Genomic DNA, 27,465 nt, shown 5'->3' on the forward strand with positions numbered 1-27,465 from the left:
TCCTGAAGCACCCAGAGTGCTCATGTCCGATTTGGTGCTCGCGAGCACTTGATCAACGTTTCATTTAAACACCTTGTGCAAATAGCATTAGATTATAATCAGGATTTCATGCATTCGTATGTCAAACATGACGTAACCAGGCACGTCATTTGGGGGCAGGGCTTTTGAAAACACCTAAAATAGTGTGTGTGTGTGTGTGTGTGTGTGTGTGTGTATATACACACACACACACACACACTATATATATACATATATACACACACATACACTATATATATATATATACATATATATACACACACACACACACATAGAGTACATGTGCTTTGCCCCCCCCCCCAGAAAATGACGGTCCTGGACGTAACAATACTTTTTTGATTATGGGTACAGGCAGTGCTTGCGACTGAAAAAAGGTTAAAGACCTCTGGTCTAGATCACAAGAATGTTACTATATTCCAATGGTTCTCTTTTTGTCAGCTGCCTCTAGAATAATTCATGGTTCATCGGCTTCCCAAGAAGTTTGGTAGTTTTTTCATCATATAAAAGAACCACTTTAAAGCATAGGTTTTAGTGAGCACAAATCTGTATTTTCAGCTCGTCACTATGCTCCTAGGAGCCCGACGCAAACTGGTAATCAGCCTAAAAGTTATGTCGCAACACAATTAATGGCGAACAAGTCCAATGTCTGTCTTCTCTTGAACTCACTCGTTCTGTCAGATGTGTATACTGTATGATTTTGTCGTTCACTATTGCTAGTCGGTAAAGATGGACACGATAAAAAAAAAAAATTACAAAATTCTTTCTGCGTGGGAGGGGGATTTTATGCCTTTGCACCTGGCCCCCCACAAGGATGGGGCTGACAGGGCTACAGCCCTAAGGCCCAGGACAATCACATAGCTGCCAACTTTTGAAAATGAAAATTCGGGAGATTTTCGCGCAAACCCGTATTTTATGCTAAAACCACTCCCTAATAAATACAATAGGGATTTCCCAAACATAAAAGTTAAAGCGTAGGGAATAAAATCCCTACTCAAAAACTGAAGTCAAATTAAAATGGGGATTTTACACACATGGAAGTTAAACCCATGGGAATAAAATTCCTACGCGAAAAACAAGTGAAATTGGAGGCCAAAACTTCAGTGATGTAAAAATAAATATTGTGTTCAATCAGAAACGCTGTGAACTAACTTTCTGAGCGAATGACCCCAAAACCATCAGAAGATGAAGGAAAACACCGTCAATTTGTGAAGAACACTGACACTTTTTTGTGATACTTGCTTGATGTTTTTTTATTTTTTTTTTTCATTTCTCGAGTGATGATGGCAGTTTGGACATAAACATGACTGATGTTTATGTCTATAACACAACTTGTACAAAAAGGAAAAGTCGGCCCTCTTCTGGAACGGTTGATGAAAGGAAATTCATCGGAATAAGTATCTTTAAAATTGATTAAATATGTTTTTGCTTATCAGTATTCATGCTTTGTTATATCGCACGTACGTAACTTCAACAAAAGAAATTTTGACCATATTCTCGTCACTATAATCTTCGATTATTATCCAGGACTATTGGCTGCTAAGCCATTTCCCTGCACTATAAGACAAACAACTTTCTTGTTACCATAAGAGGGTTTGTAAAACTTCCTTAAAAAAGGAATTTCCCCATTTACGACGTGTGACGTCATTTCGAAAGGGGGAAAAAAAAGGCTTCATGATGCCCCACAAGAAATTCCTTAGGGATTGTTTTCATGAGCGGGGATTTTTTAATGAAGTAGGGAATTATTAGGGACAATTAGGGATTTTTGTAAAAATTTGGGACATTTAAGAACTTTTCGGGAGGTCGAGCGATGAAGCTAAAATTCGGGAGATTCCCGAAAAATACCACCACGATAACGAATGCACCACGATAAACGGATTCTCCTGTCAGTAGAAGTGAGCGGGACGCAAACAGCAGGTCTTCTTGCAAACAACCCTCTCATGAAGTCTTTTGGAAACAGTCACCCTTGATACACGGGTTCCTGTGGCTGCATACAAGTCACGAGAGAGCTGAGAAGCTTAGCACTCCTGATACGCCTCGCTATAATCGTCAAATGGCGATCTTCTCTGACCGTCGTGGCTCTTGGACGACCTTGCACAGGCTTTCTCTCGATGGATCCGGTATCCTAGAACTGTTTCCATAAGTTACACACGCCGCTGGGCATTAAATTGAACTTTCTACAAATCTGGACTGGAGATTGGCCTGCTTCTAGCCTCCCCAGAATTCGCCACCTCATCCCATCATCTAAACGTTGGTGGTTACTTATTTTTACTGTTACAATTTGAAATTAGCCGATTGCTGCAAAATAACACCAAGAAATTCGCCGAGGTGTGCTAGCGAACGAAATGAGTCTTAACTTACAAGCACGCCTATAAAGCCTGTTTCTTTACTGACTCCGCCTACACACACGTGTACGCATACGTATTTGACGTACACGATTTGAATTTTTGTCTAGAAGCAGTGGTTTTACATTCAGTTCAGTTGTTTTCATGAAATTCTATAAAATATGCAAATTCTCTTAATTTATTTCACCAGTGTATTAAGCTGGAACTTAATACACAACTTATTATTATAATACATATTTCTAATTTTCTTTCATTTATTATAATTTTTCTATTCACAGAATTTTAATTTATTGTACTAATCTTAACATACACAAACATTTTGATTGTAACAACCAGTATGGGACTAATGTCTGTTTGTTTTGTATTTGTTATATGAATATATTATTTTCTTGTAATTATTTGAAATGAAAGAAAAAAAATTATTTTTGGTACATCCAATCTAAATAGCTTTTTTTGCCTCAACCAACTTTTTTTTTGCCCCAATGTAAGGTGGCTACACATTGGCATAGTTTTTTTCTGTTGCTACTCACCCATCCATCCCTCCTGCCCCAAAGCACAATGTGCCAAAATCTGCGACGTATGTTGCAGAACAATTAGGAAGAATTTAAGAAAAAGTGTAAAAAAAAAAAAAACACTATTACATGTATGGGAGTTTTTACCACAGAACATTTCCAATCAGGAGGGCTCGTCGCAGAACAGTGCTAAATATTCCGCTTTGGGGCCCTCCTGGGTAAAAAAAAATAGAATAAAACCTGAGATATGAAAAGAAATATTGAATGCCACAGTTTCTCCAAAGCCTAGATATTAATTTTAAAAAAGAGATCTCTGGAGAATCAAAAAATCTGACCTCCACTCAAATTGACCTTTTTGGGACTTCCGTGACCTTTTTCTCATTCCGGGAGAAAAAGGTAGACACCATGAAAATTTGTTTAACAATTTGATCGAGAAAAGCCCAGTCTGGCTTCCCAGAATGTTTTCCTCCAAATTACATCATCCAAAAAAAAAAGTTGAAATTAAACGAGAAAATTTAACATTAAATTAGGGGCCATTCAAGTATTATGTCATCGATGGGGAGGGGGGTTTCCGATTTGCTGACTTTTGATGACAAGTGGGGGGTTGGATAATGCTTACATCATCAACCACCCTTTATGAAAATATAAGTTAGGATTCAGAGGGGCAGAGCTTATGACGAAATTTTGCTGACGGGGGGGGGGGGGTCCATAAACACTCTAAAAGCATTTTAAATTAACATAGTATAAGAATGTATTTTTCCCAATATTTTAATTTTCTACAATTTTTTTATTTTTATTTTTAATATTTTTCGGAGGGAATAGGGAGTTCCACCATGGGGCCTCATAAATCGCCCCCTGCCCAAAAATTTTCGTTTGGTGAAAATCCGGGTTTGAAACCCTCGATTGCATAGTGGTAATCGGCTAAAAATGTTTTAAGATTTTCCAATTTTGAGTTGGCTATTCCTTTGAAAAAATACTCTGGTTGTCATGGCGATCACAGACCTACAACACAAATATATATATATATATATACACACACATTAAATTTCAAATCCACGCATTACCAATTTGGAGGATAGATGCAGGACCGCAACTGGGAGGGGAAGAGAGCAGGCGGGTCTAGTGCTACAGGCTCTGGACTGGGGGCGAATTCACCCTTTGCAACTGCTTCATTACACTGGGTGCCAAAACGCATGCTTGCCCTGTTTGAGAAAGTATCTAGTTGCAGCCCTAGATAGATGGCAGCCCCTACTGAACACAAAGCATGCTAAATGCTGAGAGCACACACATACATAAGCACAGTGTTAAGTTTCACCATTACAAATCTGACAGCTCCAATATTCAGGTGTGAAAATATGTGGCAGTTAAATGGCGACTGATGAGAGTGGTGGCACATCAGGAATGGGAAAATAAAATCATTTTATAAGGAAATCGCTTTACAAGGACTTAAATGAATAGCGAATCGGAAGATAAGTGTCAGAGTCTGTACTGAAAGAGAATCTCATTTGCTTTAAATTTAATCAGAAGATATTGAAAGAGCTAAGATTTTTTTGAATGAAATAAAAAAAAAAATCAGAAGAATTTATAGATTGATTTATTAGTAAATATATGGGGATAATAAAACACCATTTGAAGAATAAGACATTACTTTTGGAATATTACACTACCATCGCTCGGAGTTCTCTTTGAGAGATTTTAATTGTATAAGTACCGCGGGTATTTGATAGATATAAATGTCTTCAGTATTAGGATATCGGGCAATAACAGACAACATTGTTGAATGGAGCAGATGTCTCACCAAATATTACAATCCCAAAGATGCCACTCATGTGAACAAAAGAAAATGTATCATTCTTTAAGTGATAGTAAAAGCCTTGTTTCAAAAACATCAGTTTCAAACACACACCAGACAATAGACAATATGCACAAAATAAAAATTAAAAAGACATCGTGAACCTATACATTTATAGAGCTGGGCAAATCCCAGGTTGCCATGACAACTAACAAATTTGTATCGGCACTAACTTTTCTACGTGTTCTTACTAAATTGGAATCAGAGGACACAAATTCCTTGGAATTTATATCAGCATATCTATTAATAATAACGACTATGTCCTGGAAAAGACAAATAGGAAAAAAAAAAATTGCGACTTTTTTTATGGGAAACAATTTCGTACTATTCAGTAAAAACTACACGAATGAAATTTTGGCAAGAAATGAGATAGCAATGGCAATCCTTAACCAAACACGTAATCACACAGACTTAGCTATGGATAGCAATGATCACGAAAACGACATTTCTCATGACAAATCATAAGCCAATACATAATTTTTACCTGTTTTTACCTATAATTGTTTTTGTAACAGCTCTCACTATGGTGATTATTTTTATATTAATTCACATAAGAGATCGCAGCCCACACACAACAGTGTGCCATCATGACATGATTAAAGCAAAACCCTTAATCTCGTTTATGAATTAAAGATTTCACATTTTGACACAACGAGGAATTGATCAATACTCTGTAATATACACTTTTAATTATAATTAAATTATTAATTAATAACCCAACTAATACATTTATGAAAGTTAAGTTGATTCATTAAAAACCAACCTTTACTGTTCTGAATAAATTGATTAATTATTGTGCTTTACACCTCAGGTTAAGTTTTTGTCAGTGAAAGCCGACCATGCTTCCAGATATCAACAGATGGCTGCCTGGTTCACAGCCAGGCCTAATCGAAAGTTGCTGTTAGAGTGACTAATAGCTCCACCTTTCTATAATTTTTTTCCCACTCTGAAACTAATCGAAACAATATAGCAAGCTATAACTTTGAAGAAAAAAAAAGCCTTTCCTATCAAATAACAATCGAAACTCTCATATGTTTCATTAGAAACACTAGTTTTGCTTCATTCTGCACCATTTAACATTCGGGAGATATAGGAATTTTTCTGGAGTCTGGGACATGGAGTAGAAATTCTAAAGCACCCATAAAATCCAGGAGACAGTACCCATGCAATATCTGCCAAGTTCTATTTTAATAAATAACATATTTCCTTTATTCAACAAAGGAACTCTGCCAATCACTACTGCACCTTGATATCTGACAATAGTTTGAAATCTCCCCGCATACTAAAATGAAGAGCTCTGGAACTACCCACTCGGCTTTAACAAATTAATAAAATAATAGAAATTTGGTGATTGAAGGTCTAAAAGATCATCCATGCATGTAAAAGACTTTATGACTTTTTTTTCAACAAGTTATTTTTCAATTATCATGGTAAACAATATTGCAAAAACAAATATTTACCAGCTTCTTAACCCTTTCAGTGGCAATCTCAAAATATCTTGTCAAATGTGACCTGATTTCAGCCACCCTGAAATATCTGCTTCTACAGAGTGTTGAAGTTTTTACTGTAAAACATGTTTTCCACCCACCCCCTCCAATCAATCAACTGCCAGTGGGCGGAGTCAGCTCTTGCTCAAGGTTAGATAAGAGAAGGAGCGAGAAAAAAAAAAAAAAAAAAGATATACACTCAGTATAAATGTTTTCCATAAAATCTCTTCCTAGAAAGCCACACATCATGGCAGGTGTTTTTGTATAAGTGAGGGGAATAAAAACGATGGGTACAGTCAATTTTTTTTGTTTGGGGGGGGGGGGCAGTTGTTAGCTTGAAATCTGGAAAAAATTCTTGAAAAATAGGTGACAATTTGTGAAGCTTTTTGCCATTTCAAATGTGGCAGTTACAATGTGAATCAGGAAAATTTTAATCTGAACAGATTAACATTCATAATGCACATTTTACACATTGTTTCATGACGAGAAATATCACTTACCTCACTGCTTACACTGGACTCGCTGTCGGCATGGCCATTAACTGTGAGAAAAGACATGTTTGATTCAGTTTCTGGTGTTTTCAAAGACTTTGATGACTCGAAAAATCGTCCCTTAGCAGGATGTGACTGACTAACTTTGTCCTTCGGAGAAAAAGCATCAGTACTCTTTGGAGCACCAATATCAACTACAACTACTGGCGACGGAGGCTCAACCAGCTTCTCTTTGTTTAAGGAACTTTCTAATGGTTTGTTTTGGAAATTAGCTGCCCGTTGAGGCTTCGGAGGAAGGGGAGCTTTGTTTTCTTTCGATGCACTGGAATCTGCCTTGCTGCTCTTTGAGACAGAATAATCCGGAGTCTTGCTCTTTGGGGACTGCACCTCTGACAGCTTGGCCTTCGGCAATGGGTCAGGTTGTTTGACTTTTGGCATCTTCGCTGTAGATTGCTTCTCTGCATCATTAGGAACATTTGCCACAGTTTCGGTTTCAAACACCATACTTGTGCTCGTTGTTGCTGGTGGCAGAACAACACTATTTGCAGGCAAGCTAACTATCGGAGGAGTGTTTGTCGCCACAGAGTTCATAGAGCTGTATGTTGTCGCGGAAGCAGTGTTCTCGTTAGCAGTCTGATCCACAGTGTTAATACTGTTGCTGATCGATTGATCATTCCGAGTCTCACTGTTAACTGAATAGTTCTCCCATTCTTCAATTTTTTTGTCAGTCAGCATTTGGTCTGCACTAGAAACACCATCACTGACCCTACAAACAAGAAAATTTTATTTTAAATGCAAATAGATGTGATAGATAAAGCTGAAACCAAACACCTTTCTGATACCTGAACTTTAACAAAATTACATTATTTATCAATGGAAAAACCTCTAAAGCTTAGGCTACTTCAACGTTGAAAATGCCCGATTACTTGTACTACACAGTACAACATAGTTAGCGTTATTCGAAAGAAACCTATTGCTTCTACGAAGGCACTGGAAGAAATTTGAATGGAAAAAAACTATTGTTAGATTACATATAATTAAAGCTTGTTATATTATTTCACAACCAATCAGGTGAAATAAGTTTCAAAAACAATATATTTCTAGCATTTAATTATAAAATAGAACACATATGAAAACAAATAACCTGCACACAGAATATTAATATAGAATTATAGAAAATAAGATCACAAAAAATAATTGTAATGCATAATAATTTTATGGTAAAAATGTGTTAAGAGGCTGATGATCAGCTACACCAGTTGCTTTCACATGTATGAAACATTTTTCAAAACAATTGACATTTAACTGTAAAGTGTATGTCTCATGTAATAACAGTACAAAGTATTTTAGGACTATTGTCCACCCTAATGCTAGAAGTATGGGCGTGTAAAATTTAATTTTTTTTATCAGCTACATTTTTTATTATCCTATATTTTGCTATCTAAGTTTTGCTGAAATGTGCATCCCTATCGAAACACATTACAAAACATTTTAACATAACTTCTATAAAGTATACGTTCAAATGTCTTTTCCTGTATTTTTTTTCTTTCTTTTCAAGGACATCGCACATAAATTTATGCTTCCACAGCATGAGAGGGATGATATGGTTGACTGGTGTATGAATGAAACTTTCCTTATCGATATGAATGAAGACTATTTCCACGAGGTGGCAGAAGCATTCTTAACTAGAAATTTTAATTTGTATAAATAAATCAAAGTTAACCAAATATAATCTATAGCTATTATTATGCCCTCAATCTTTATTTTTTAATCAGATTTTTTTTTTACAAAATACTACCTTGATGTCATATTTTGAAATCATAAAATAGATAAATGAAGGGACCATTCTTTTGTATCATTTGTTTGCATGCCTTATCTATCCTGAATATTAATGTGAAAGATTCAATTCTGAACAGCAAGGTGTGACAAGGAACTGTTGCAAAATATATATGGCAATTTGCATGTTTTTTTTAACTGCACTACTATGTTTCTAAAAAACTACAGTGATACAGTTTGTACTTTTTATCTAAGAAAATAGGTCAAATTTCTTACTATATTACATCTAAAATTCTCAAAAGCTGCGATCGTAATAAAATACCTCCAAGTTGTCTCCCCAAATTCAGCAGGCAAAAAAAAAAAAATTTACATATTTACAGATGAACTAGATTTTGAGCAATCAGTGAAGCCGCCATAACAAAAAAAGGTTTTGCTTTATTACACCATGTTGCTCTGATCTGATAAAAAGGAATTAATTTTTAAGTTATATTTTTTGTCAATTAAAGTTATTTCAGAAGTTTATACAAAGATAAAGTACTTCTATAAAGTACTTATAAGAATTAGATTTAATTACGTAATTAAATAAATAATTATAAAACTAATGAAACCTTTGACATGGATACCATATTAATATTATAGGTAATAAACTCCCCTAGTAACAGCACGACTGTGTACAAAATTTTTTCCATATAAATCAGTTTCTTCCATTTATTTTACATTCTCTGGAAGAAACCTCCCAACCCTGATACAACAGTTCTTAAAGTGTGCATTGCGACTCCAAGGGATGTTGCCATACTTTTGTCAAGGACGTAGCGTCAAGCCAAGGACATGTTCCTACCCAGTTGTTAGGTAAGAACCAAACATCCCTTACCCAATTTACAAAATTTTTCACAAAGGGTTCCATAGGGATTTGATTACAGGGTAAGGGAGTCACAGACATCAAATGTTGAGAACCAATGACGTGATACAGAGATAACAAATCAAGCTGAGAAATTTATATGAACCCATGAACAATCCAATTTAAGCTTACAATGATTTGGGTTAACTGTCATTATGGGATGAATTATCTTCGTTAATTGAGGTATGACTGTACATGCTTAACCTTTGAGCTGCTGCTAGTTTATGATCTACACCAGTGATTCCCAACGCGGGCGTTAACGCCCTACGGAAGGCGATGGAACGTTCCAAGGGGCAGTAGATGCTATGGGTATAGCATGGGTTAGATTGCGGTGGGGGCAATGGGAGAAAAAAAAATACTGAAGAAAGGGACGATGCAGCAAAAAAGGTTGGGAAACTATGATCTACACGATATCTTAAGGCTGGGATTACACTATAAAAGTTTCATAGAAGATCATTTACAAAACTTCAAGGGAAAAAAAAAAAATCAATAACCCCTATCTGTTACATTTGCTCAAATCTAATCGAAAAGTGCAATCAATAAGAATATCAAGTTTTATCGAACAGCTTTGACAAAACTTTTACAGTGTAATTCTGACCCAAGTATCAAAGAAAATTAATCCTTAAAGAAATTGATGTTTTTTTCCTTTTTGGAAAAACTGAACTGACTCTAGAACTAAAGATTCCACAATAAATGTTAATTTTTAACATTATAAATAAGTTTTATTATAGTATCTTTCCCTTAAATAAAAAATATACATCAAGACTAAAAAAGAATTTTTTATGCAGTGCAAGGCAAAATTACAAAAAATCTACAGCAAGTTTAAAAAGGTGACATTTATTTATTGCATTCTCATGAACAACATTAGAATAGCTGCAACTTACGCAGAAGATGTGGGAGGAGAGAAGGCACCATCTGAAGTTATAACAGGTTCTTCTATCGTGAAAGTTGAATTGTCTTTCATTAACGAACAAGGAGCGGCAACCCCAGATTCTGAGGTCTGTGTCTTTGTATCGCGAGTTGAAGGCTTTACAGTTCCTTTCACTATGTCAGATAACCTGCTTTCATAGACATCAACACCACCTAAAATATTGTCGTCCTAAAAAATGAGGAAAAAAGTTACAACTTGAAAAATAACATAGCGATCCTTATTGCTGAGGTGTTTGACCTTCCGCCCCCCCCCCCCCCCCCACATGGGTCATATATGTTCCATAGAGGCTTTAAAATTTGTAATAAAAGGTTGAATTCAGTATTTTTTCTTTCAAGAAAAAAGATTAATATATTTTTTTAATTAAAGCTATATAACTTTAACGTCCTGGCTTGATTCAGAATCTTCTAAACACACAATACATATAAACTTATAAAAATAAATAGTTCACTCAGTTTATACATAAAAAACAATATTAATTTTACTTAGTTTGCCATACTAATTGCCATTAATTTTAAAAGTGAAATTCCAATGAAGGCTGCAAATAAAGTAGTCAACTTTTGATACTAAGAATCAATGCTTTCTGTCATGTTGTTAAGATTGGAGAACATTTTCCATGATGCATGTGCTATGCATGAATTCCAAATCTAATTTGAAAAGATGTTTGCATAAACTATGTTGGCATATCTTTAAGCCATATTACAACAATATATTCTCCTTATCACAAGCCTAAGAATTTGAGATTTTGAAATCTCATACCTTTCGAAAAAGATTTTCAATACCTAGCTGTCTAGATTGGTAACTCATGAATGCTATTTAAGTAAACTCAATATGTTTGGTTTCAACAATAAGAAATTTCTTGTCCAAGACACTTACCAGTCAATTTAACGGTATCATGCTTAGCAGCTAGACAGATTAAACACAATTGGCAATTCCGTAGCCAACAGAACTGCACAACACACAGGATGTAAGCACAGCACAAGTGAGGCAATGAATGAATGCCAGAACTTTGCCACTGGACTTATCCCATTGCCGAGATCTCTTCCAGCCCAGGTTCGTGGCAGAGTCTGGAACACTATTTTGTGTCAAGCACAAGCGAGGCAATCCGGGCTGTCTAGATTGTAATTTTAACAATCAAAAAGCCACTATAATAATATGAGAACTTCCAACAAATATAAATTTTTGAAATAATCATATGCACATACCAGACATCCAGGTAGTGGCGGGAAAGAATTGGCTTCCAGGTCAAATTTCGGCGATTCAGACTTTATATCACCTCCATTCATTCCTTTGTTACCAAAGAAGCCGTTCGAATTTTCAGAGAACTGGAAAATAAAAACATTCCATACATTGTTAGAAAGCTGTGTAATATTTTACGAAAAACATTGATTATACATCTAGAAATTCCAATACTTTGAAGAATGTTAGACTTAAAATTATTATGCAAATTAATATTTCTTCCAACTCCAGTGAATTACCCTCATTTTACATCAGTTGAATCTAATGCTTATAGAAATTTGGTTCCACTGACAAATAATCAAAATTGGACGGATAAAGAATAAAATTTTTTAAATAAAAAATACAAACTTATAAAAACCTTACAAATACCTCCATGTGAAAAAATTGTGAAGGCTATCATTAGATGGTGCACGGAAGATGTGTGGGAATTATGTTTTCGCATGCATGGAGTGAGGACATTCTTTTTTCGTGACTGAAAGTTTCAAATTCGAAGTTACAGCCCTTAAAATAAATTTGTTTTGGGAAAGCTATGTTGTACAACTTTTACTCCAAGTTCAGCTTCAGTGCAATCACAAAACAGTATAAGGATCATGGATTTTCATTAAGGAGGAATTAACATCATTCGACGGATGAGATTCAGACATATCATGAGAAATCTCTTGCAAAGATTGTTCCTAAAGCAAACCTATCTTAAGATCACACCAGCTGTAGAACAGGTCACCAGGCACTGCAGGAAAACTCACCAACACAAAGAACTATGGCCAGAAAGGTAGGAGTAAGCCAGACAACAATATCCCAACTCATTAAAAGCTAATATCAATTACAGAAGGTGCGGAAAGCTGAAGGACATCTGTCAGCCCAAAAGCATAAAGAACGATAAATGAACAAAAGTTGTATAAAAATTATGACTTCCCTAGATGAAGCTTTGGTCTACCTTTTCGACTGCGAATTCCAGCCACCATTTACCATTCTGTTCATACTAAAGGTTAATCAGAATGGGTTAGACAATGTAAGAAAGCATTTCCAATGAGATTCATGGTGGTAGCAGGATACTCGTACAGTGGGAAGCTTATGATCAGGAAAATTGGAAAAAACAAATGTTAATGCAGCCTACTTTCAGCAATGACACCAATTTTTATCAAAGACATACCCGCCTCATGGAAAGGATGTGAACCAAGTTCAAATACACATGTGTGTGGACGTCCAGCGCCACACACAACTTAAAACTCAGGCCCGTCATTTAGAGGGAGGGCATCCCCCCGGCTTTTGAAAATACACTAAAAATGGTGTATATATATACACATACATTGAGCACATGTACTTTGCTCTTCCCCGCCCCCCCAGAAAAAGTTGAAATGACGGCCCTGTGTAACACAGGGCCGCCTGTGATCTGTTTTATGAACAGATCACAACCTCCACTGGAACCATAATAACAAGTTCAACCGTGTCCTCCACTCCAGACACAAGTCCTATGGACTTTTGTGGCTTTGGGCTACTTAAAAGAGCCCTTGCAAACCGTCGTCCGAGTACAGCCAGTAGTCTATGGAAATTATGCAAGGAGGAGTGGGACAGAATTCGCCTGCCATAGCTTCAGAGAAATCTCTTTCAATACAAGTTACAATGCCATACAATTGTTTGAGAACAGCATGGACAAAGCACAATCAACGGTGGAGACAGATTTTCCTAGGTAAGTTTTAGGTTCAAGATCATTCACATGGAGACTAGCCAACCTCCTGTAAACACAAAAAAGCTGGTTTCAGATTTGCTTTTGTGTGCCACTACTATTCAGTTAATTTTGTCATAAGATTTATGTTACACGAAATACAATTTCTAATGTGTTACTTCCTGGTGAAAGACAATGCAGATGTATAAATATTTTTGGCTGCCAGAATCATCATTTACGAATGAAATTGAACCTAAATACAATGGATCCTGCTTATAACGTTTTACAAAAGAAACTGTCCTGAATTTTTTGAATATGTTTACATTGGATGAACGCAGGTGTCGAGGAGATATGATCGAAGTGTTCAAAATTTTCAATGGGATGGATAGGATGGACCATGAACTTTTAGTACACCGCCAATCAACTGCTTTTACAAGGGGACACCAGTATTGATTGGTGAGGGACAATGCAAGGTTATGGTGTCGCAGGGAATTTTTCTCTAATAGGGTTGTAATAAATGGAATAGCTTACTCCCGGAGGTAGTAAATTGTAACACAATTGACACGTTAAAAAGAAATACGATAAACATGTTGGGGTAAATCGAGAAGCTATTCATTCTTAGAATAAGACAACCATAAGTATTCTTTATGGGCATTGTATAATATTTTATCATGTGTATATATTGTTTATAATTTGTGTTAATTGCATTTTTAATGGGGTTGCTGTATTTTTGAAACATATGACATCCATATTTTTTATGGGCATCTTTTTATCAGCCACCCTCGTTAGGCATTTTGCCTGTTGTGGCGTTGTATTTGTATTTGAATAATATTACAAGTGAAAAAACTCTTCAAAACCGGAAATCTTCATGGGTTTTAGAGTTGGGACCACGAAAATAAATTGCATCCAATGGGAACTTTATGAGTGGGATCGACCAAATGTAAAATGCCCCCCCCCCCCAAACAAAAATCAACACCAGATGATTTTATCTATTTTTGTAAGTTGGTTACACAAAATTGAAAGATAAATACAAAAGTAATTTGAATTTTGACATTGATTTGAAAATAAAATGAAATAAACTTACAGGTCTGCTTGAATTTGAAGTACCATTTTCTTTTGACCACCTCTTATTTCGTTGTTGCCTAAAAGACATTTTCATTCATTGAATTCAACTGTCACACTTTCATTACTATATTACAGAACAGGACTTATCATCCCAGTTCAACTATAAAATCAGTGTGTATCTGCTTTGAAAATATTTCTATATGTGATTGTTAAATCAGTCTAAAAGGGGTCATGTCTCTAAAAATAGAAATACTAAGGACTTTTTCGGGGGAAAAACTATGCTGAGCTCGTAAGAAATTTGCTCGGCGCATAAATTTTCAAAATTTTGTTAAGCCCTGTTATAAAGTACCTCATGAATAGAGCCTGGATTATATGCATTTGCATATTTTGGCCCTTTTTCAACATTAATGCATAAAATTAAAGAATTTTCAGAATAAGTGCATAATTTCAAAGGATTATTTAGGCTCAATTTTTTTCATATAATTTTCAAAATAAATATTGTTCATAATACCGGTTTTTTTCCTGCAGGTGGGATTTAATGAATTAATAGATATTTGCAATGCAGTATTTTCCAAATATTAACTTTCATTATAAAGCTAGTTCTAGAGATATGTCAAAAGTGTTAATTTTTTAGAAATAAAATTCTTTTGTTACTAGCATTTCGTTATTGCACAGCTGCAACAAACTGGAAATTAAAACTACCTAAATAAAAAATGTGTAGAAGTTATTTGCATATGTAGTGTGTGTGTGTATATATACACTGCTGGCCACCGTAAATGCAACACCCTGAAGGAAGCATGCAAATATGAAATTTACAACATGCATTAGCGGAGGTGAGATATGCAAATGATTAGAATTTCAGCGCAGACGCACATCACGCGCGCCTGTGGCGCCACTTCAAATCGGTATTTAAGGCTTGGAGATTTCGACGATTTGAAGTACGGCAATTGTGTTTTCTTGTGGTTTTTTCAAAAAAACGATCAATTATGCCTCGTAGAATACAGCGATCATCTTTTGATCAAGTATCCGAGTTCGACAGAGGAAGGATAGTGGCCTACCGAGATTGCGGATTATCTTTCAGGGAAATCGGTAGTCGTGTTGGACGAAACCAAACAACTGTAATGCGGATATGTGATCGTTGGATGCAGAAGGGTACGACGGACCGACGTGTTCGATCGCATCCACCTCAGTGCACCACTTCACGTGATGACAGGCGTATTGTGCGTATGGCAGTGACGGATCGCTCAGCCACATCACGAACCATAGCACAGCACATTCAGTCTGTACCGCATCATCCAGTGTCTGCGCGTACCATTCGACGCCGTTTACAGCAGAATGGTCTGTCCGCAAGACGTCCATTGCTTCGTCTACCCTTGACGCAGAACCACAGACGCCTCCGCCGCCAATGGTGCGATGAAAGAAGGATGTGGACGGCACAATGGAATGAAATTGTCTTTACTGACGAGTCACGCTTCTGTCTGCAACACCACGATGGTCGGATTCGAGTCTGGAGACACCGTGGAGAGAGGATGCTGAACAGCTGCGTTATGCACCGCCACACTGGTCCTGCACCGGGTATTATGGTATGGGGCGGTATTGGATATCACTCTCGCACTCCTCTAGTACGCATTGCCGGTACTTTAAAAAGCCAGCGCTACATCTCCGAGGTGTTGGAGCCAGTTGTCCTTCCTTACCTTCAGGGCTTGCCCACAGCCATATTTCAACAGGATAATGCGCGACCACACATGGCACGCATTGTCCAAAGGTTCTTCGTCAATCGCCAGATTGAATTGCTTCCCTGGCCAGCTCGCTCTCCGGATCTTTCGCAGATAGAAAACATGCAGTCCATGGTTGCTCAACGATTGATCCAGATTACATCCCCAGCTGCCACACCAGATCAACTTTGGCAACGCGTGGAAGCTGCTTGGTCTGCTGTACCCCAAGAACACATCCAAAGTCTTTTTGAATCAATGCCGAGACGTGTGGCAGCGGTGATCTCCAACAATGGCGGCTACTCTGGCTACTGATTTTGGCAGGAACCACACTTCACAGAAGTCTATAAATTTAATCATTTGATGCTTGGTCAACATGTTATCTACAAAATAAATATTATTGCGATATCTCGTCTTTCTTTGTGTTGCAATTTGGGTGGCCAGCAGTGTATATATATATAGTGTGAGGAAATTTTCTCATAAATGAATATGCATTAATTTTGGGGTTACATAAAAGTTTAGCAAAAGATCTGATAAAACTTGAAAAGTACAACTAATAAGTGCATTGATTACATTCGAGCGAATGTAACCAATACGCATATTTTGTTTCAAATAAAAGATCTTTTATAAAACTTTTTTAATATAATACCAGCTTAAGAAATAGAAAATATGCATTGTAAAAACATTTGCTGTTTTTGCAAGGTGATTTTTTTTAATATATATTTTCCTATTTCTGGTACATATTTTAGAATTTAACCTTTTCAGGTTTTTAAACATATTCTGGGGTTTTTTTAATGAATATTGATATTGAGCATATTTTGCCACTTTTTAATGTATATAAATCCGGGCTTTACTCATTTAAAAATTTTATTATTTTCTCTCTTTATACACACAATATTCAACCTATAACCTTCAAGCAACGATGTAGTTTAAATTCTGCAACTTTTTGAAAACCTGCTGCATAGCTGTAGAGCTACACTTACAAAAAATTACATAATGACATAAAACTGGTTAGAAATAGCGCATCACACCCAAGAAAGATTCTCATAAAATTCAAAATTGATCATTTTTGTGGAAAATGTTTCTCTTGACAAAAACTAAGTGGCTTCATTTCGCTATAAAGTTACACAGGCATTAGAGGAGATACCCTAAACTAGTATCAAAATATAGCTTTCATTGCTACAATTTTTTTTTTCCTTGAAAACAAACTACATTCCCTGAAGAACTGTATGCTTTAAAATAATGTTTTTTCCAGAAATTTAGCTACAAGGTCCATCAAAAAATCAACTGTACAATACAAGTTTAAAATTTCCACCTAGTTATAGACAGACAAGTTCAGGATAACTTCATCTTGTCTAAAAGATTTGGTCAACAAAAACATGAAATAATTTCAAGTATTGACATTTTCCTAATTTCTGCACAACCCCTCTTCAGCTCCTGTGGCATTCCTACCAACCACTGAAATCAAGAGTTTCAGCTAACAGAAGAATTCTTGTAGGGGAATGTTTGAATTCGGTAAAACTATAGCACGCACACAAAATAATTAATAAACTTGCAATAAATTAAAGCTTATGCCGAAGATAAATAACAATAGAAGCTCACTTTTGATTGATACCCCAGTTCTCTTTCCCCTGAGCATCAGAACTCTGCTTGGATATACTAGAAACAGCACCGGTGACTGTATCCTTTGGGAACGACATGGCACTACCCACTGGAATATAGCTTTGGTCTTGTGTGTTTATTGCACTGACACCTATTTGCCTACCACTTTGTAATACCAACTGACCATGTCGGACTTGAGGCGTGTGACTGGAGTATGGGGGACCCTGAACTTTCCGGAAGAACATATTGGGAGAAGTAGTGAAGAAATTCACATCACACCCAAACGAGTGCAGGTTTCTGGAACCTGCAGGGTATGTCATATAATCGTAACTGCACGCATTGGCATTCATTAAGCTGTGGAAGGGCTGTTGATGCTGTTGCTGTTGTCTGGCCAAGTAAGATGACTGGCTTCTAAAATAACGACTGCTTGGCTCTGAACGGTTCACATGACTCTGTTGTGAACTGTAGTTTTTGACTTGCCTGAAATAAAAAAGGTATATTACATCATCGCTGCCCCACTGTTTTTATATTCAAACTACCAAATGAGATTTAAAAAAATTACAGATGACGAAAATTAAAGAAACAGATCTTAAAAACTTCAGCAACTCTAAACATCAGGATGATTCTGATGTTTGCGCCAATACATTAATCAACACAATTTTGATAATTTATAGGAAAATCAGCACACTAATTCACTCATGACACATTCTTAATGGAGAACTACTTAAAATCAGATGTTAAAGTACAGTATAACCTCTGGACCATAAGCCAAATATGGTCCAGAAAGAGGTTTTATTCAACCCACTAACAGGTATATTCATCAATCACACAACATGACACAAGTACATCAGTTTCTGGTCAATGAGCAATAGCTATATTGCATATCTGACCTGCAGACTAGATGGATATTACTATTACGGGTCTGTCCCCATTAATGTTCCATTATTTTTTAAAGAATAATTTTAATGGAAGAGAAACACCCAATTGTATATGAAAAATGAAATTTAAAATTCATAGTTTTGTTTATATTTATCTATGGTGTCCACTATTGAGAGGCGCGAAGATAGTATCAAAAAGATCACTGCACACATTTGATAGTTTAATTTTTTTTATTTCCTTGTTAGGAATAATGCTCCATATAAAATTTTTGTAGCTAATATATTTCTATTGGAAGTTCCATAACAGACGTGCCAACTTTTGGAATCCGGAGATTTTCCTGAGGGGGTAACCCCCCCCCCCCCCCGGCACTCACAGACTCTATCAAAACAATTTCACAAAAAAAATTGTTTTTTAACAATTAAGAAAAAGTTCCATTCCTTTCTCCCCTCCCAAGATAGGTTCTGCATTGTCCGTCAGCAGAATATAATTCCACGTCAGTCTTTCCATACAGAATAGAGAAATCACATCTACATATACTATGCTATCAGTGGTTGATAATCTTGGGTATATGAACTCTTGAAAGCTTTATATAGCTTAAAGTTTTATATTTTTTTTCTGAAGACATTTAATCGGAGGAAACAATTTAAAAACTTCAAAATACGAAGCTGCTGACGAAAAAACTTGTGTTTACCACACGGCTGCTAATGGGATAGAATAACAATTACACAGGAATTTCTGCAGCCAAGGTCATTATCCTGATAAATGATTGCCGATAAATGCTTCGTAAACAAAGTTCAGTCTTTGCCAGTTGCTTAAATGTGGTCACCAAGACTTTTTTACGGCTGCTCGATAGAAATGACCACGGCTGTCCTCTGAGTGTTTACCCTAATGACAACAGCAGTCATTGACATCACGACAATGTGAAAGCTCGCGTAAAATCTAATTTTATGCCAAAATCCAAAGAAATTTTAACAAATCGGGAGTGCAGGAGGAAGGATAAAAAATCCTGAGTCAGCAGGTCTGCATAATATATGCAAGCTCAAAAGTCACGTGGAGATAGTTATAAACTCTAAACTGTTATACAGTTCACAAATATACTAAAAAAATATCACGTAAATAACATTCCTGGCCACACACATTTGAATAAACTTCTACTAAACCATACATGTACCTCGTTCATATTCCTGATTTGAATAAACGAAAAATATCTTTTGATCCTAACTTAATTGTATTAATGTTTATTGAGTATCTGGATGCACTAATGATTGTTGGCAATACTTTAATACTAAAAAATTAAATATTGACGACATTTGAATAACTAATTAGCAAATAAACATTTTCTTAAAACAAAAGTTTAATTGTACACAGCCTAAATGAGTCTGTTAACAAAATTTTTTTAATCTGCAGTTTTACCTTTCACGGACTGGATAGGACGCCTTATTTGTACTTGGGAGTGGTCTGTAAGCTGTTTGCGGGGAAAGACCATTCACTGAGAAGACCTGGAAGGGAAAAAAACATTTGAATTTCTGTAGCATTCAAGAAATTTTAAAGTTGAAAAATATCTAAAAGAAACAATGGCACAAATTAACGCGGAAACTTACAGCTCCCAAATCAACACATGTAGCAGTAGTTGGGGCCCAAGCTTGCAGCATAGTTGGTGGGTAGAAAGGCGGACATATTTGCTAAAAAGGATAAAAACACTTAGTGGGAGAGAAAAAAAACCATTGACCACGTATTAAAGAACTTTTATTGTTCAGAACTACACTAAAGATGGTTTAGCTCATTTACCAACAAACCAGCATATATCTACCTGTTGATTGTTGTAGCTTTCGTTGGGGACATTTGCATAGGTGTATTGCATCTGGGCCTGCTGTTGTTGAGGCATCTGTTGCGCATTATAAGCCTCTGTAGTTTGGGGAGTACACACCCCATTCTTGTGAGCATATGGTGCAGAAGTCAGGCTGGCTTTTATTCTGGCCTATGAGGAAAAATTATTCACAATTACATATGTATATCTATTTCCAGATTTTTCACGCTGTAGCAAAAGGTCAAAAAACAAATTAGAAAATAAATAACTTTTGTTACCATCTCAAAACAAAGCATTAATAAATTTTAATTACAGTTTTATAGAAATAATTTCAATGAAATACATTTGAAATTTCTGTCCATGCACTTATTGACAGACTTTTGTTTAAAACACAAATTCTGGGAAGTAAAATCAAACTTTACCATAATGGGTTTCCCATGAAAAGTTTTAGCCTCTTCTCTTAAATAACAGTAGGCTTTCTTGGCATCTTCATCAGTTTCAAACAACACGTACCATGTATCATTATGAGCAAATTCGCACCTTGAGAACTTGGGACAATTCTCGCCACTAAATAGTTCCTCAAGATCCTAAAGAGAATATGAAATATCTATTTAATAAAAACTGAACTTCTGTTTCATAAAGATTTTACACTAACAAAATTTCACAGGCGCAGCTAGTTCAATTTTTTCTACTGACCTTGATGGGTGTAGATTCAGGAATTTCTCGTAATATCAATACAATTGAACGTTGACTTGGACGAACTTTTTCTCCTGCTTCATCTACTTGTACATATGGGGATTCTATGGAAAAAAATTAAGTAATTTTCAAACTATGTTAAACCATCTATCAAATACTGGTTTAAAATAACTGCCACATATAACTTGAAATCTTAAAATATGCAACTAAAATAAATTCTTTGTGTTACAATTACTTTTTTCTTGCCGAAGTGTTATAAGGACACATGGTATATATTTCACAACTAAATAAACCCATTATAATTAGCATGCTTGAAAATGATGGGATGGGGAATTTCAAAAGTTATTCATTAAAAAACCAATAATTTCCAAGCAATATATATATTCACCCCTTTTCAAAGCAATTGCAGTTGACGCTTGATATAATGGCCCCCGACTCGTCAAAAATAAATGTTATATCGAAAGTAAAACACATGATAGTCATTCCATGAAAACATTTGGGACTTATCCAGCTGGTCATTGTAATGGAATGGTTGCTATAATGTGGGGCCATTAAAGACATAACTAAAAAATTAATATCAGATTCTAATCGTGATCATTAAATTGGGGTCAGAGTCGATATATAACAATATTGTTCAAATTTCATGTTTGCATGCCTACTAACACAAGAAGAATCATCACATCCTATAAAAAGGTTTTAAAAAAAGTAATTTAGGACTGTTTTTCTTGAAGAGAAAATGCTTAACTCAAGAAATTTAGCTGGCAATAAATCAGCAGAAAAATTTAGGCAACTCCTAGTCGTTCCTAGTTACACGCAATTAACATTCCAGTAATTTAATAAAATATTACACGCTGTTTCTAAAAACATGAAGCAGAAATTTAGAGGTTGTACGGCACTAAAAATGTGCTCATCACATTGATGTGTGACTGTTCAGTACTTTGACACTATTCCGGAGCTCCCACTCAAAAAATTAGAAGTAGAAAAAAAATTAGACTAAACAGTAGGACGGAGAAGGGTACCTCCCACAGACACCAAATTATTTTTAAAAAAAACACTTGAAATAATTTTTTACTTAAAATTTTTTTTAAATTTTAGCCGCCTGGCAGTCGAGTGGTTAGGGAACTAGCTTCTCACTGTGCAGGTCTGGGTTCGAATCCCGGTTCGGGCATGGATGTTTACTAACACTAACAAATTCCCTGGACGGATCATGCTGATCCCTTGGGAATACGTGAGGATCACGTTATTTACAAAAAAAAAAAAAAAAAAAAAAAAATTACATCCCCCACAGCACTATTTCAGTATCCTATAAAATTGACTCAAGAAACTGCTATTACGAAAACAATTTTCGACCACACACAGATAATTCTTTTCCATCTCTCCCCCTAACCGCCGCCTGTCAGTCGAGTGGTTAGGGATCTAGCTTCTCACTGCGCAGGTCTGGGTTCAAATCCCAGTTCGGGCACGGACGTCTACTAACACGGTAACAAATTCCCTGGACTGATCATGCTGATCCCTTGGGAATACGTGAAGACCAAGTTATAAAAAAAATATATAAAATATATATATTACATTTTTTTTTTTTTTTTTTTGGAATCTCCCACAGAGCCCAGTCTGTCAACTCTCTTCGACAATGCACAAGAAATTATGAAGGCATTCAAGATTTTAAAGAATGATATTCTTTGAGACCAATTTTGAAAGCACAGTGCAAAATATGTAAATTACAAGATCCGATGTAAATAAGTCAAGGTGAATCAGTTGGTTTTACTGCATTGTCCATCCCTTTTTTAAAAAGGATTTTTTTAGATTTTACAGGTCAATGCCAGTAATCGTTTTTGACAAATGAAGCACACTTTTATTTTTAGCTCTTTGCTGAGTATTGTAAATATTGTTTGTGCCTCTTCATGCTTTAAAAATAGAGGACAATTGAATGCTATTGGGTGCATCAAAATCACCAAACCTAGAATACGCCTATGTATCCTACTGCTTTGTAATGCAAACTGTTGTTCTACCTATACACAAAATGTCCACCATAATTTTAAATGATGAGTGTTACTGTCCAAGACCATGAAGTAGTAAATACAAAATTATTTTTCCATCCAGATAGAAGTTTTTAATAATGACTACTCTACTTGTTCAGCCCTCAAACTAAGCGAATGAAAAATAAATATATAACATAAAAGATCCAATTTCTGCTTTGGTAGAATCATTAATTGTAACCTACAATATTTGTAAGATTTGGAAATGTATCAGATTCCCTCAATTAAAATCAATTACACAAAATTTGTTGACATGATTTGGCAAGAGTAGAAAAGTAAAACAAAACTGAGAAAGTAGAACATTTTATGAGAAAGGACATTTTACCAAAAAGTAGGACGAGTGGGACCCCTGCTATTCTGAGGAGCTGCAGATAACTATTGTCTAAGACAGGCATCTTCAACTTGTTGCTCGCGAGCACAGCTGTGCTCCCTGAAGAACACAGAATGCTGGTATACGATTTCACGCTCATGAGCTTTTGATCGTCACAATTGACTGCTTTGCAGAAATTGCATTCAAGGATTAAAATCCTCCCAATTTCATATACATATTCAAATTTGCTGTATGGGTGCTCTTCATTTCATGATGGGTACAGGCAATGCTCGCAAATAGAGGTTGAAAATCTGTTCTAGAACAGGGGAGAGACAAGCGGAACCCCTAGAATAGTGTTTTGAACTAGCACAGGAAATGACAAAAAAAAAAAAAAAAAAACCATTTAGACCAACTTTGTTAGGAGCCAAGCATGGTTTTCTCCAGAAAAATATTGTTAAAGTTTTTTTTCAACTTCTCAGGGACTTGATAACTTCCCATGTTGAAAAAGACTTACTGTAATGAAATCAGAAAATCTAGCATCATAGGAAATTTTAGGTGCCAATACAAATGCTCCAGTTACCATGGCACCTGAGATTTATCGAACCCTTAACTCAGTTTTTAGACTGTTGTGCAATGAGAGGAAATGTTTTTGTGACACCTACAATCCGTAGGTGTGTCACAAAAACATTTTTGAATAAATTTACCAAATTATTAGTGAATACAAGTCCAAACCAAGGTTGGTAAAAAAATTACATTTTTTAAAGACCCATGGTTTAATTTTTTTTTTTGATTTAAATAGCACTTACATTAAACAATAAAATTTCTGAAAAATCATTCAAACTTCTAGTAATTAAAATAAAATGTGTATTAATGTAATAAACACAATTCCCACTGATATGAATAAATTTCTTAAATTTTAATAAAAACCAACTTTAGCAATTTGATTATTTTAATAGCTAAAATCAAGGAATTATTCTGCCTTTGAAAATTATTATTAACCCTATAAAGATATTTTCTCCAGTTACTTTCAAATATTCTTAATTAAGAAGGCTATTTTGCAAAAACTGCGATAAAAACTGGGCAAATAGAATGTGTTTAATGAAGCATAATTAATGCAGAATTAGCAATGATTTGCAATACACTGGGCAATTATAACTAACAAAAAACTGCAACTTCCACAAGAAATGTTAAATATATCCACTGTGTTCTGGCTGCAAGGTGGAAGCGCAAAAATGCTTGTTCAACAACAGATCAGAATATCATGGTAATGCGGATGTGTTTTCAATTCAGCTAAGTTTACAATAAGACCATTGCACACACTGATACTGTTAAGTGCCGAAGTGATGTGGTTGCACAAAATAGATTATACCGCTGGCCAAGTACATCATCTACTTGCACATTTTAAAGTATTTTTTCCAATTTAAAAAAGAAACATTTTCCAGAAAATTTTTTTTGAATCCATTTAAATATACTTCTTCAATTCAATGGTGCTTTATTTTCCGCTTTTGGTGTGTTTTTTTGGCAATTTTAATAATTTACAACTTCGCTTACCTTTGCGATTAATTTTGGTGACAACTGGTATGTATATATATATCAAAATATCTTCCCATATTTTTATCAAAGAAATATAATCAGTCCCCATGTATGAAACTGACATTCATTAGTTTGAAATATTTTGAAGCAATGGGGTCATTCAAGTATTATGTCAGCAACTTGGGGGGGGGGGTTTGAAGATTGCTTATGTCATCAACCACCGTTTTTGAAAATATGAAATACAGTAAAAACCTCGATAAGTCGTCTTCCCAAGTTATCGAAAAAAAGAAACAATCAAGAATTGGGGAAGAATTTTTTTCAACAAAGATATTTCGTTTAAATTTCAAGCCCTAAATGAGAAGAGCCCATGCTTTCTATGATTATTTATTATCCGTGCCCGCGTTGCACTTTAACTTGACTAATTTGATTCTTCGATTTACACAAGTCTTGATTTCCTTGCACAATGTATAATCTTTGACGTATCAATAAATTTTGGTTTTGCCGGAGATGTGCGTTGCTTCTTGCGACAGAGCTTGGTGTTTCGCGGTTTGTCCAGTTTCTCCAATGAAGCCCATGCAGAAATGAGATCTAGCTTGAACAGTCCCCAACGTTCCAAAACCCTTAGTCTGCAAATGAACTTCCCCAGCATAACTTTCGTTACTTAAACTGTTCCGTTTGGGTATATAGGATTTTATGGTGACTTTTAAGCATATAGCAATGCTGTTAACAAGCTCTTTTTTCATGAGCCATAAAAATAGTCTGTTCCTCTTTCTCGAACTTTTTCATAATGACGACTTGACCGAAATTAGAGCCGAGTAAACGAGGGTTTAATTACATTGAGGTCTGAGAACTGGAAGGGTCTGAAGAAAAATGACGACTTAATGAGGTTTTACTGTATTTGAAAAAAGGCTATGAACTTATATTGCGTGTGTGACTTACCTCTTAATGCTTCAACGACAAGATTGAAATCTTCTGTAAGGCGCCTGATTTGGTTGAATCTGGAAATTGTTGTGATAGGGACGTATTGATCACCATCCATTTGAGATCTGAGGTAGGCATCTGTGGCTAAATTTTCCCTGTAAATACAAGTTAATTTTAAACTGACCAAGTTAATAACATGGTTCCCAACAAAATCTGATTGATCAGTTCCCTGACCAATACTCCAGAAGAAAGGAATATAATTCAAAATATATCAATCTTCCAAATTTCTAATTGACATTTGATTCTTTTGACTCTTGACTTTTCAAAACTTTTATATGTGCATATTTCCCTGACTTTTTCCAATATTTCATATTTTCTCTGACTGTTTTGCATTTCCCTAACTTTCCAAGTCACTGGGAACACTGAATAAACTACTTAACCAAACACGCACCTTGTACACATTTCTCTATGGAATTTCCAATGAATCGGTACATGCCGAAGAATGTGTGTTCTGGGTGTATGCTTGGCCCTAATGTATTTACTTTTGAGTTTTGCTTGATTTGTGTTCATACTGCCATCTAAACTTCCATTTTCTGAAGTAACAATAGAAATGCTTGAATTTCCATGTTTTGTCAGTATCAAATGTTGTAGGCCTGCCTGCTCTCTGCGGAAATACTTTCAAATAGGAGACCGGCTCACATTTGTGCCTCAAAGCTGGAAAAACCACAGAAAACCAACTTCAGCCAACCACCACTGTGCCGGCAACAGTGTCCGAACCTGGATCCTCAGGAGGAGTCCAGCACGAGGCCCACACGACTGCACAACAGGCGCTGAATAAAAAGATACGTGTAATTAAGACCACCTTTTTCCTTAAAATTTTGACAAATGAAACAATTTTTCTTTTGATAGCAACAGAGATGAATTAAAACTAGTAATACAATTGGGGTCATAACAAATAAATGGCTATAGTTAGAAACCATTAATTTCTATTGGAAAAAACTGAATAGTTTTCTGCTTTAAATAATAGACTAGTCAAAAAACCCACAGGGTTTTTGTGGGCCTAGTTTTTCAACCTGGTTATAACTAAAAAGAATGTTTTACACTAATGGCAAAGAGCCATTAGCTGACTGAAAAATATTCTCAGACGTGTTAACTTTTAGAATCCAGAAATCTGGAAATTCTCCCGAACTATTAGCTTAAAGAGTTTAGACTATTAAAAAAAAAAAAAAAATCACAATTTTTTTTTCTTCGAAACAAACTTTTTTTTAATCAATTAAGAAAAAAGTTCCATTTCTTCCCCCCCCCCCCAAGGCAGGTTCTGCATTGCCCCCGAGCAGAATATAATTCCATGTCGGTCCTTCCATACAGTTCATAAAACATAAGTGTTTCCTTTCGTGGATGCTATCAGTGATTGATAAACTTGGGTATATGAACTCTTAAAAGCTTTATATAGCTTAATTTTTTATATTTACTTTCTGAAGACCTATTTAATTGGAGGAAACAATTTAAAAAACTTCAAAATACAGAGTTGATGACAAGAAAACTTGTGTTCACCGCACGACTCTTAATGGAATACAATAACGATTATACAGGAATTTTGGCAACCAAGGTCATGCCCCTGATAAATGATTGCCGATAAACAAAGTCACATCTTTGCCAGTTGCTTAAATGCGATCA

General features: G+C 35.6%; 1 protein-coding gene across 2 annotated transcripts in view; it reads right to left on the bottom strand.

Annotated features, from left to right (window-relative positions):
• Nucleotides 1–27,465, bottom strand: part of Larp4B (La-related protein 4B) — a 131,662-nt gene that overhangs the window by 18,571 nt on the left and 85,626 nt on the right. For both annotated transcript variants that reach the window (XM_089232146.1, XM_089232147.1), the window contains 11 exons: nucleotides 25,807–25,943; nucleotides 20,989–21,092; nucleotides 20,715–20,879; nucleotides 20,296–20,463; nucleotides 20,087–20,167; nucleotides 19,899–19,984; nucleotides 17,607–18,086; nucleotides 14,312–14,369; nucleotides 11,531–11,650; nucleotides 10,282–10,496; nucleotides 6,733–7,489 (listed from right to left, as the gene is read on the bottom strand). In XM_089232146.1, the coding sequence (XP_089088272.1) occupies nucleotides 6,733–7,489; nucleotides 10,282–10,496; nucleotides 11,531–11,650; nucleotides 14,312–14,369; nucleotides 17,607–18,086; nucleotides 19,899–19,984; nucleotides 20,087–20,167; nucleotides 20,296–20,463; nucleotides 20,715–20,879; nucleotides 20,989–21,092; nucleotides 25,807–25,943 (2,371 nt within the window). The remainder of the gene's footprint in view (nucleotides 1–6,732; nucleotides 7,490–10,281; nucleotides 10,497–11,530; nucleotides 11,651–14,311; nucleotides 14,370–17,606; nucleotides 18,087–19,898; nucleotides 19,985–20,086; nucleotides 20,168–20,295; nucleotides 20,464–20,714; nucleotides 20,880–20,988; nucleotides 21,093–25,806; nucleotides 25,944–27,465) is intronic.

Source organism: Pholcus phalangioides, unplaced genomic scaffold (assembly GCF_987345545.1).
Source record: "Pholcus phalangioides strain wild (caught in Gottingen) unplaced genomic scaffold, Ppha-v1.0 ptg000005l_1, whole genome shotgun sequence".
NCBI classification, from domain to species: Eukaryota; Metazoa; Arthropoda; class Arachnida; order Araneae; family Pholcidae; genus Pholcus; species Pholcus phalangioides.